Below are 12342 nucleotides of genomic sequence, written 5' to 3'. Positions count from 1 at the left end.
AATTTATCCCCCCCCCCCATACCCTACATATAGATCCTAAGATTCAAGAATACTGTTTGAAGGAGATAGGGAACCTTAAAACACAACTTGAAAAACAGCATGCTCAAGAAGTGGAACACCTCCGGTCCTATTTCCAACAGCAGCTGAAAGAAAGTGAAGAGAGGTACGCTACAGAGATTGTTCATCTGCAGGATAAGCTTCAGAGTGCTGGAGTATCCTCTGACCACGCAAGGTATTAATTTGTTCTTTAATGCTTACAGCTTTGTACTGTGTACAAAAAGAAGTGTTTCAAATAACCATTCATGTAAAGCTACATGTTTCACTTCAAAATTTGAGAAATTATTTATAAATACATTACTCTTATGTTGTTTTGTTCCTTCAAGAGTTTTTGAGAGTGTTACAAAGAAATGACGTAAACGTCACAAACTAAGTAGTGCAGCATCTAGAATTTATTACATTTTTATAGTTAATAGAGGAAGATTTGATAATTGGAATAACGTATAAATGTCATTTCATATATATCAGCTTTTTAGCAGTAATTTCAAAACTACCAACTCAACAGGCACCTTTTAACCCTCAAAACTCCAGGCAATGTGCTTTACATGTAAAGATACCTCATGTAGCATAGTTGCAAGAAATTGATGATTTTCTAGAATGCTATGTAGCAATATAGCTCGTGGCAGAGTTAAGGTGCACTTAATGCATTCTGGCTTTCACCAAGTCATGAGCCATGGGACATACTCATCAGCCTCCTCCTGGCCCTGACCATTGTGGCCATTCAAACCTGGAAGAGGTGCAATTGTCTTGAGGCCGTCCACCCGTGGAGGATGGAGCCGCCTCCTGTTTCCTGATTCGTTCACTGTCTCCTTGAGTTTGTTCCAGGAGCGGTGGGTGCTTTTGATTGTGCTGTATTCAGGGTCATCTCTGGTTTCCTATTCTTCTGGTTTTGACCTTCGTATTCCTTTCTTTTGTTTCATTTACTATACTACAAATCCACTCAGTTTCTCTGCATTTTTCCTTTACCTGAATCTCCCTTCTGTGAGAGAGAACTATGAGTGTTTGTTAGTCAGACCAGTGCCCAGCTCTAAAAGGGTGTCCTGGTTTGCGCAACGCAGGACTAAATTCTCTTCTAGTGCTTGGGAAAACTGCACTTCTATAACTAGTGTCTGAATTTGTGAAAATATTTACCTTATAGCCAGCTGTGGTATGTGGGTTTTAAGGTCTCAGTGTTTTTGAGTTAGCCAGGGGCAGGGACAAGGAGGAGCGAGACCCGGGCACTTGACCCAACAGAAGCTGGCCAACAGAAATATTTCATACCGTGAATGTCACATTCAATATGCAAATTAGAAAGTTTGCTGTGAAGTTCTCTTCTATGATGACTGTGATCTTGAGAACTTTCTGCCCGGGTGCTGGACCCCTGAGGCCCTCCCTTCCTCCCAAAGCCATCGCACTCGCAGTGTCCAACATTTGCTGTCCACTGATGGAAGTGCACAGCTTCCTACTGATAGAATTGACTGAGTATAATCCCTGTATATTTTATATTGGGATTAGGATCAATAGTGGTTCTTTAGTGCTATTAATGTTAATTAGCTAGTCTTATTCTATTAAATCTGTTTATATTTCAGACTTCAGGTTTCCTTGATTTTTCCCGATTCCCCTTCCCAAGTGGGGAGGGGTCATCAAGTGATAGAATAATTGTCTAAATGACAATAAATTGTTGTGGTTTTCTCAAACCATAACAAGGGGAAATGGGTAGACACTGTGGCAATAGGAGATGCTATTAAGAAGGGGGGAAAATTGTCTAGAAGTTTCTAGAAATTGTTAAATATTTTATATACTTACCACAGTACTCTCTTAAAAAGCAAGGACTTGTGGTAGGATAAATCTTTAGAAGTTGAGAGAAATGAAGATAAAAGTATTTTCCTTCAACCGTGACCCGTCAGAACCCAAACAGCTGTTTTTCCCTTATTGTTTGATCACAGCCTTTTCTCAGCCATCTGTGTTTTTCTAATCACGGAATCACGGAATCTTCAGAGTCGGAAGGGACCTCTGGAGATCACCTAGTCCAACAATATTTAAAAATATTTTAAAATATTTTTCTTTTCGTTCCTTAAAATATGTTTCTAGTCTTGTAAGTGGCAAGTAAAATAACCAATTTTTTTCCTCATATGAATTAATACTTGCATATACTTATTTTGAGGTGAGAAGAGGTCCATGTTCTGCAAATGTTTATGATCTGTAAGACTGACACCATAGTTTGATATCATTGTTTTCACCATCTCTCGTAGAATCAGTACGCATTTATTAGCCTGAGCTCAGTTTTGAGGGACTGTATGGCTTCTTAATCATTTACTTTTTAATCCTCAAAGAAACCCCGACAAGTTAAGAGCATTTTCAAAATGCATTTTTTTTTTGAAACTGTATACTGCTGTATGTGTCTTGTTCAGGACAAGTTATAAGTATTCATATATGATTTATAAATTATTTTTAAATGAGCAATTAGTATTCTGATTTTGTTTATGATAACTATTCACCTAAAATACTCCAAACTCATTTTACATCTCTTTAACGAGCATTTAGAGCTATTATCAGTATTTATAAGCTAACCAAGTAAGGAAAAGATTTCCCATGAAGATATGCATTGTCTTAGCTTTCATTCCTGAAATTCAGGTTTTAAACATTAAAATGAAACTGGAGTTTTACAGGAAAAGTTCCTAGATCAGTACATAAATTGGTTTGTAATAACCTAGTATGAAGGCCTGTCCCATTATGTCTCAAGCCTGAAGATGAGTGTCTTTTAATGGTGTAGTCAGCAACCTGTTGAATGATGTGTTACATACTCCGTCTCCATACCTTTTAAAATAACATCTGAGTAGGACTATAGCTGTGGCCAAGCCTGGGATTTTTTGGGAGACACTGTTGAGGCCCCATCCCTGGAGGTGTTCAGGGCCAGGCTGGACGTGGCCTTGGGCAACCTGGTCTAGTGGGAGGTGTCCCTGCCCATGGCAGGGGGGTTGGAACTTGATGATTTTCAAGGTCCCTTCCAACCGGAACCATTCTATGATTCTATGATTTTCATCTGATTGTATATCGTATTGCAACATCAGAAAAGAAAAAAAAAAAAGAAAAAGGAAATCAGTTGCTACTGTTCATTGATCAAATTAAACGCGAATGCTAAAAATAATGGGTTACTTTTTGTAGTTAAAAATGCCACAAGCTTTATAAAATTACCATTCTGGATTCCTTTTCAGGATTATCTAAACCAGTTCTCAGATTTGAGCAAAAGAAAAGCTTCATGGTCTCTGTAAAACTCTGGTCTAGTTAGGTTTGTAAGTCTCACAGACAATAAACCTAGCTTCTAACTTAATCTACACTGTCTTTCAGCAAGGGATTCATGTCTTTGTGGTAGCAGATCACAAATACTAGAGGAGTTTATTTTTTTTTAAAGGTAGTTTGATACTGTATCTTATCCTTTTGACAGTGTATTTCTCTCAAGTCTTTTTCAATCTGTAGTGAAAGGGCAGCTAGAGTTGTGGTGGCTTGTGGTGGTGGTTTGGTTTTTACTGATTTATAGCACTCTGAATATGTAGAGCAGTTCTGTTGGAAAAGACAGTCTCTGAATATATTTCAGCATGTTGTTACCTAAATATAAAATGAATCATCTTGAATTTCTTACTGTTTTCATGTGTACGCCTCCTCTATATAACACAAGAAAGAAGATGGTGTGTCTGTTGATAAGCATCAATTTGAAAGAATCAGAATAAATACAACCATTTTCTAGGTGTTTTTATGGCTTCTTACACATAGCCATTCTGGTTTCTCTCATATCCTTATGATTCAAAGAGGGGCTTGTGTCTTTTTAACTGTGTGGAGTTACTAAACATAAAATATTCTCAGGTAGCTTTAAAAGTAAGTTGTTTGTGAGGTCCTTGGCAAAACTGATGTTAAGATGTGTTACGGTGAGAGGAAGAGCTAGCATTTGGAAGGCAGATGAATTATGAAGTCAAGTATATGAAATTAATGGCATGGGAAGATGTGTGTTCTGAAGAAAATATTGGCAGTTATTGGTCTTTAAATATGTATGATGTATATTCATATAATGCATGTTTGAATAGAGGAAAAATAAGATATATTGCAATGTTGATTTTTATTTTTTTTTTAATTTCCCCGCTCTTCTTTTACGTTTTTAGTGTACCTTCAGATTCACAAATAAAGCTAAAAGACGTCTTCAGGGAAGTGAAGTGCAGTGAAAATCTTCATCAGCAAAGAACAGATGAAGCATTGGAGGTATTACATAACTCAGTTGATGGCTAATATATATATGGTCAATATAATTCAGATGCTTTGGGTTCTAAGATGAAATTGAGATACGGACTAGTATTCAGTAGTAGTAAAGTAATTATCATGTTAATACTATGCTGTACTATTAGATGGTCCATGTTAGAAGAAAAAGATTTAAATTTTGCTGAAAAACATTTCTGGAAATTATCAGCAATAAAGCTTGCTTTATAGGTCCTGGGGTTTATTTTTTTTAAATTGTTATTTATTTATTTCTTCTCTGAAACAAGACATTTGGTTTAGGCTGCTTCTTACTAAAATGGAAAAAAAAAATTGGTGTTCAAATTCAGGGATTTCTTCAGGAGTCTTTAAAATATTGTGACTTTTCTTTAAACATTAGTTATGGAAGAAGAGTGATTTAAGTGAAATCCTAGTACTTTAAAAGTACAGACTGCACAGTTTAGAAGAAATTTTGAAATAGTAATCCCAAAGATCTTAGACACCAAATGCAAATGGAAAAGACTCCATACGTTCCTCTCCTAGTACTACTGGAAACCTGGCTCAACAGTTCTGCATTTTGAAAAATAGTGATGCTGTTTTGTAATGTGATCCTGTGCTTTCTTACTTGTTTTCTCTGCATGTGACCATTTAAAGGGTGCTGGAAGAACAGTTGTTCCAAACTCAACGTTTAAAATTAATTTTGAAGGGGAAACAAGGCAAAGTCCTTTACCCAGTTCTTTTATGTTGTGGTACAAAATGTGATTTGCATGAAATGAAGATAACCTAATCGAGGAAAAAAAAATCTGTCAGATTGAAAATTTTTAAATTAATGAAATAAAAGCACATATACCTGATCTGAGATTTCATGGTTTTCTTACAGCTTACTAGTGAAATTGAAATGCAGAATGATCTGGATGTTGTTCAGTTGCTAGAAAAACAGTATCAAGAAAGATTAGAAGAAGAAATAGCAAAGGTATTATTTTAATTTGGTTACTTTAAAATATGTTTAAAAAATACTATCACTTTCATTTCTGATTTTTGACAATTCAGAAAGTTGCAATGACGTATGTTAGCTTTTGTTTGATTTATTGACAAGGAGTTGTTTAATACTGATTCTGAAAGGGGAAATTCTTAAACGAAACAAAATCTGAAACGTTTTGGGTTTTTTTAGTTGCCTCTCCTGTTCCTTATATAACTTCTGTTCATGATGGGGATAACATGCAACCATACTTGACATTAGAATTTATTTAGAAAATTCGGAGGCTTAGAGAGTGGATTTCTTGCCACTTGAGGCTTAACAGCTGGTCAGTTCAAAAGATTTTGCACTTAACAGTTTCACGCTATTTTCTGATAATATTTATTGTGCATTTTAATGTATTGTGTAAAATGCATAGTTTTTATTTGGATCTGGTGACTTTCTCTAAAACATGAGAAGTAAAATTAAAATTGTATAGGTACAGTGTATTAAATTGTTTGTGGATTTACTTACTTTTTGACTTCCAAAAAATTTTTCACTTCTTTGCAAGATGAAAAATTATCTCTGCTTTCATTATATCATGGCATAAATAAAAATCAAGTTAACGTAAATTAAAAATTGGAAAGAAAGAAAGGAGTACTTCTTAAAAAGGTTTACAATCAGAGTTAAGAAAAATGTTGTATCCAGCACTGGATGATGACATTACTTTAATCTGGGTTTCTGGAGTAAGAGTTCTATTTCTCTATTTTGCTGCCAAAAACCCCCTTCTTTATGGGAAAGCGAAGTACATGATTGGCTAGCATTTTGTTAAGGTCAGTTTAAGTTCAAAAGACAAACTCGCATTTTCTGGAAAGGAAGTGTTAGGTGTTTTCTTTTCAAGTGTAACACTTCGGCATTTATTATACTATTTTTTTCACACATTTTGTAGCTTATGCTATAAATGGTTGTATTCTAAATCTAGAAAGGAACTGCTCACGTGATTGGAAAATGGGTTTGTTTGTATTAGAAGGAGATGCTTCGCAATACAAAAGTTACCAGCCTGTTGTAACTGGAACTGCAGCTATGTAATGCCAGTAGAAGTTTATTTCTGGTCAAGTAAAATTCCTGTGCTGAGTGTCAAGCACATGACACTGCTGTCTTTATACAGCCCAAAATTCCATGTCAGTGAAACATTTACAAAGGATGCTTGGTTACAGGAAGCTTAGCACAGCTGCCCTTGTGTCAATATGACAGGAGTTTTTAAAGCCATCTTATAGACTATTTTTTAAAAAGAAGTAGATAATTCTGTGCTAAATAACATATTTTAATTGAAAAGAGCTTCATAGTTTAATAAACTACCTTAAATACAGTATGTCTGTGTTTTAAGATGTGACTGTTGATGAGATTGGCAAGATGTTGATGTTCTTTTACCTTTCCATTTTCTTCTGGGAAAAAAAAATCATAGTTCAGAACTTTTAGTACTCTTATTTATGTTATTGAAGGTCAACAATGAGATTTCTTCAGCAATAGGAGATGCTGTGAATGATAAACTAATACAGATTTTTCTTATTTATTCAGGTAATTGTGTCAATGAGTGTCGCATTTGCCAAACAGACTGAAATGTCAAGAATTGCTAGGCAGAAGGAAGAAGCAGCACAAACACAGACTGTACATCAACAGAGAATGGATTTTGAAATTAGAAAGCAATATAGTGAAGAAGAGGTTGATGGCCCTCTTAGAAAAGCAACAGAAAAAGGCAATAAGCATGAAGAATGGAAGTCACTTTGCAAGGAACTCAGGGAAGAGTCTGGTGAGCTCAACTTACTTGGAGAACAGCTTCAGTCTAATAGCAAGCCTGACTGTGCATTAGGACAGACCACGCATGAATCGGTGATTTCTGAGGAACTTTTTTCCCATGTCAAAGGGCTTACAGCTGAAGAAACACCGGTAAGTGTAAAAAGAAAAATTGACAATGTGTAACACCATATCCAAATAATCTTTCCAATGGATTTACAATTCATTTCAATGAGAAAACTGCAAAGAAACAAAGTAAGGTGAAAATTCCAATTAAATACTGCCCTTTCCCTTTCAAAGGAGTGACAATCTAAATTATCTACCCTCCTTTCCTATGTTCTAGCTGACTATCATAGCATTATGCTGTGCTGTGAGGAAAGGAATATGACACTGGTTACAGGAAAACAGATTATTCCATTTCATGGATAAAACTGTATTGCAGGCAATAAATTGTATAAAGACTTTTTGTAAGCTAGGTTATATTCCAGTGTTTATACAAGGAACAGATTAAAAATAGTGTTTAAAGAGTTTGAGTCCCTTGTGATAAAAGATATCAGCTGAATACAAAAATTGTAATATGTAAAATATATATTTAGCATTTCACAAACATGGGGTGGAGGTAAGCTGTGGAATAAATATGGTTAAAAGCAGTCATAACTTTTGACTTGACAATTTCATCCTGTTTTTTTTTATTTATTAAATTTTGCACTAGTTGAAGCAAAAATAACACTTTCAAAGTTGTGTAACAGTTAACTATTCTGATCTTGTATTGTCTTGGTAGTGAATGAACTGTAATATTCCTGTTTTGTATCATACTGCCCTCAAACTTTTGATGTTGTTCACACACACACACTCGCACGCATGTGTCTGCCACTGCATCTTCTGTTGAGATCCCTGCCAGCTAAAAAACGTAAGAGTTAACACTGTTCACGGTTATTTTAAAAAACTTGTCTTTTAAATGGAGAATAATTCTAAGCCTGAACCTTCCAAGAAGCAGTCAACAAGATAATGCTTTCATGATAGCGACTTTAATTGTGAAAGTATTTTCTAAAATTTATTTAAGTGTTTACTAGAAACTGTCGCTAATATAAAATGCTAAAATAGTTCCAATATTTCAGCACTACAGTGAGATGATGGCATCAGACACAGAAACATCAAGTCAGCTGTTGTTATATGAGGAACGTTTGGAAGACATGAGACAGGAGCTAGTACGGCAATATCAGGAACACCAGCAGGCAACAGAATTATTGAGACAAGGGCATATGCAGCAAATGGAACGTCAGAAAGAAAATCAAGAGCAACTCATAGCAGAGCTTGAGAGCCTTAAAGTGCAATTAGCTGAGGTAATATGGGGTTTGACTCAATGAGTTAACATGGGTTAACAAAGAGACATCACCGGGCAGATTTATATTTATTTATACTTGTATCTCTCTATATATTGAGACACACACATATTTACTATATGCATGCATACACACACACATGCACACTCATATTTGCCTATTTGTGTGTGTGTGTATATACAAACACATATATGTATAAAAGGAATATTTCTTTAATCAAAGCTCAGTCAGTGATGGCTGAATTTAGACTTCTGTAAACCTGGAGAAAGCCTGCAGTGCTGCACAGCAGCCGAAGAGTGAGTGAGTGAGTGCAGATGCATTGTAAACCATACCACCTTCCAGATACATGGCCCGGTGCGTGATGCAGGCTAGTATCCATTTACGTTAATGAAGCCACCAGCCACGGCTAGAAATACTATAGAATTCTTCATTTTTCCTCATCCCCATTTGAGGTCCAAACTTGAACTTCAAGTGGCTTCCTGCAACGTGTTTTGGCCTTTTCTTTTTTTTTTTTTTTTTTTTTAATTATGGGAGGTGAATTCCTTACTGATTGTTAGAATGAAACAAAATCTATGGGGTTTAGTGGGAAACACCACTGTTTCTTTGCCTTTTTAAATTTAACTTGTCACTCTGCATCTGTTCAAAGCCTAGTGTTCATGCTAATGAAACTCATTAATTTATCTTAATTACTAAGTCTTCAAAAATAATGTCATATATAGACTTGTCTTCAAGGATTCCTTCACTTGAAAGACAAAGTAAACAGAATCCAGAAGAATTTGTCTTGCTCTGATTTAATTTCAACAATGTAACATTACAGAAATGCACACAGAAAGAGTAATTGGTGAATTCTAAAATTCTTTGATTTCACTGTGGAGTGGAGCTTTAAGTTCCTTCAGACCTTATCCAAACCTGGTTCTTTTCTGCTTAAGTTTGGGCTCAAGGAGCTGGGGAACCTAGGGAGCTAGTCACTTGTATGCTAGGTGTCGCTTCCAGCAATGTCACGTGTCTGTTTCTCCTCGCTGCTTTGTAGGTGTCTTTCTATCATTTATCCTGATAATATTTCCTTTCCATATATACATCCTTTCTCCTTTTACCTCTGTCAATTTGCAACCATATCTTTCATCAGGGGTTCAAATTCCTGAAACCGATGAAAAACATTAAGTAGAACTTACACTGCTGGCTTTTCTCCAGTTTTTAATGCCAAGGATGTTTATCCATAAGAACCACATGGGAACATATGTGTTGCATTTAAGCCATGAACACTTCTAGCTCTTCTAGAATAGAGCTTGTGTAGGCTTTTTATAAAAATAACTTATTTTCATCTATTTTCTTGTGCAAAGCATGTACTATAGCATGTAGTATTTAGAAATTAACCTTCCAGTTTGCATTGTGACCACTGTGTTTCATAAAAGGCACACAAATCGTATGAAAATCTCAAAGAAGGTGTAAGATACCGAAAGTATTTATTAGCTGTGTTCCATTCTAGAAAGCTTTCAATGTCTTTGTAACATTTAAAGAAGTGGACTGAAATGTCATTGTGCAAAATATGTAAAAAATTAGAAGTGACAAGACTCACGTACTCAGAAGCTTAAAAAGTTGTGTGTGCCTCTATAACACTTCTTTCTTAGCGTGTCTCAATGGAGAATGACAGCCTGGTTGCAGAGAGAGAGAGAATGCTTTTAGAAGAACTGGAATCGTTAAAACAACATTCCGTACCCGGAAAAGAGAGGCTGTTTTGTGAGCTACAAAACAACAGCACACAAACAGAGGTAAATATGGACTTTGACTTTCTTGGCAGCTGTGGCATGTAAAACCAGTAAGATTCCTTTTCGATGCTGCTCTTTATGCAGTATATTTTGCTAGAAGATGTTGGGTATTGCTTGAACAGAGCAGGTTTAAGAATCAAGAGGTGATACTGCTAGACAGTTTTTTACTTCAGGTAAGCAAAAGCTAGTTTAATAGCTTGAGGGTGGAGATTATTACTATAGCTATTTGCTCAGGTAAACTCACATTTTCATATTGCTATAGCAACACCAACAGAAAGTACGAGAACTGTTTAATCAGCATAACAAAGTTCTTTCTAATAGTCCCTGCCCTGGATTTCCTGTTTTGTTTTTATTTATGTTTTAGTTAATTTTTCCACGTAGGAGTAGTTTCTTGATTTGTATTTTGGTGGAGTTTTATTAACACAACTAATTTAGGTTTTAAATTTCATATTCTACTGCGTATAAGAAGAGTATGTTGATTCTGGCATGACAGGATTTCTGTCGTTTTTGTCGTCTCTCCCTCTGCAAAAACTTATTCAGAATGAAAATGAAAACCAAAACGATGTGAGAGAGCAGATCTTTGAGGATGAAGATGGAGGAAGAAAGCCTGATGAAACATCTTCAGCTCTTCTTTCTAAAGAAAGGTGCTTAGAACTGTTAAGAAAAGATTATTTAAAAAAAAATAAATTTGAGAATTGTGTTCTTGTTGTTAAATGAATAATATTTATAAGCTTTATTCTGATGATAATGGCATTTTTTATTCTAGGTAATCATATTTCTAAGTTTATATACTTTAGATTAAACAACATCTTATTTTTTATAAAGCCTAACAATGTAATAGTGTAGAGGATGAGACAAATCTTAGACTATTTTACTGTTTTTCATGTTACACACATATAGAATCATATTTATCATTTATACACGTGTATTTGTATACACATTGTATGTAGATATATGAAACAAGTTTACATAAATGTAATTGTTGTATTTAATAATACCTTTTGGCTATTCTGTAATGTTTTTGATCTGTGTAGAGGAACAATCTCTTTAACTGTCACTTTGAGGAAAGAGTAAGTTTATAATGAATACCAGGCAAATGTAGACCTCTGTTTTAAAAGAATAGCTAGATAAAATACCAAGATAAAAGTACAAATATTGATAAGTAGTTTGACTTTTTACATATTTTGTGAAAAGAATGACTTTTAACACATATGTGCTTTTAATATTTAAGTTTATGTGTTAACATTTATAGTTATTTTATATAGTGTTGTATGTATTAATATTAATAGTTATATATGTTAATATTTATTACACAATCTGAGGTTTGGTCTTGAAAAAGAAATCTTAATTTTAGTGCTTCAACTGCACATCTTTCCTGCTTGCAAGGGTGTATAAGGGATAAAAACCACTTTGAAAGCAGGGGAAAAATCAAAGGGCTGATCAGTTTCTGTCCTACAGGCATGTTTTTCAGAAGGCTAATGAGAAACTCATGAAGATTCTTTTGGAAGTTGTGAAGACAACTGTGGCCATGGAGGAGACAATTGGTCGCCATGTTCTCGGGTTACTGGATCGGGCTGGGAAAGTCCAGCCTTCCAAACCAGCTGGATGGGACACAGAAACAGAGGAGTCAGTAAAACCCTGTATCCGTGTGGGATATGAAAAAGGTACTGCTCGTATGGTTTTCTATTTCATAACAAGTAACACGTGCGTACTTTTATTATATATTTAAATAAACTTCATTTTGAAGTTTTTAATTAAAAATAAACTCTTTTAAAAAAAACCTATTTGTCATTTGAATACACATGACATCTCTGCTTAAGAAACAACATTTCAGGAGTTGCCTGGGTCATGCCCCTAGCCAGTTCCGAGTCACATCTAGGATCCTGTTGTAAAGCCTGCAACAGAATGGGAAAGTGACTGAGAAATACAAAACCAAAGGTCTTACTGTTGAAGGAGGCAAAGAGAAAGAGAATGAAACATAGCTCCATGGCATCTTCCACCAACTTTACACCTTCCTCTGTATGTATGGGGAATGGGAAATAGTGTCAAAGGCTGTATCTCTACTGGTGGTGCCTAGGGATGTTACTGGTCACTGTGCCCAGCTGGCATGGGGCAGCCTGTATATATATGCTTGTGGACTTCCTTAGCCTTCTAAAGAGGGTGGCTGCATGCAAAGAGCCTTTTGGAAACAGTTCCAGGAACTTTC

The 12342-nt window shown here is 35.4% G+C and overlaps 1 protein-coding gene across 1 annotated transcript in view; it reads left to right on the top strand.

Moving 5' to 3' along the window:
• Window positions 1-12342, top strand: part of LOC104287483 (A-kinase anchor protein 9-like) — a 62256-nt gene that overhangs the window by 23221 nt on the left and 26693 nt on the right. The window contains exons 12-19 of the mRNA XM_009886199.1: window positions 34-232; window positions 4191-4287; window positions 5159-5251; window positions 6812-7180; window positions 8146-8370; window positions 9999-10139; window positions 10677-10780; window positions 11595-11800. Coding sequence (XP_009884501.1) covers window positions 34-232; window positions 4191-4287; window positions 5159-5251; window positions 6812-7180; window positions 8146-8370; window positions 9999-10139; window positions 10677-10780; window positions 11595-11800 — 1434 coding nt within the window. The remainder of the gene's footprint in view (window positions 1-33; window positions 233-4190; window positions 4288-5158; window positions 5252-6811; window positions 7181-8145; window positions 8371-9998; window positions 10140-10676; window positions 10781-11594; window positions 11801-12342) is intronic.

The sequence above is a fragment of the Charadrius vociferus genome, unplaced genomic scaffold, assembly GCF_000708025.1.
Source record: "Charadrius vociferus isolate BGI_N301 unplaced genomic scaffold, ASM70802v2 scaffold855, whole genome shotgun sequence".
In the NCBI taxonomy this organism is placed as follows: Eukaryota; Metazoa; Chordata; class Aves; order Charadriiformes; family Charadriidae; genus Charadrius; species Charadrius vociferus.
This window is presented reverse-complemented; position numbering and strand designations above follow the sequence as displayed.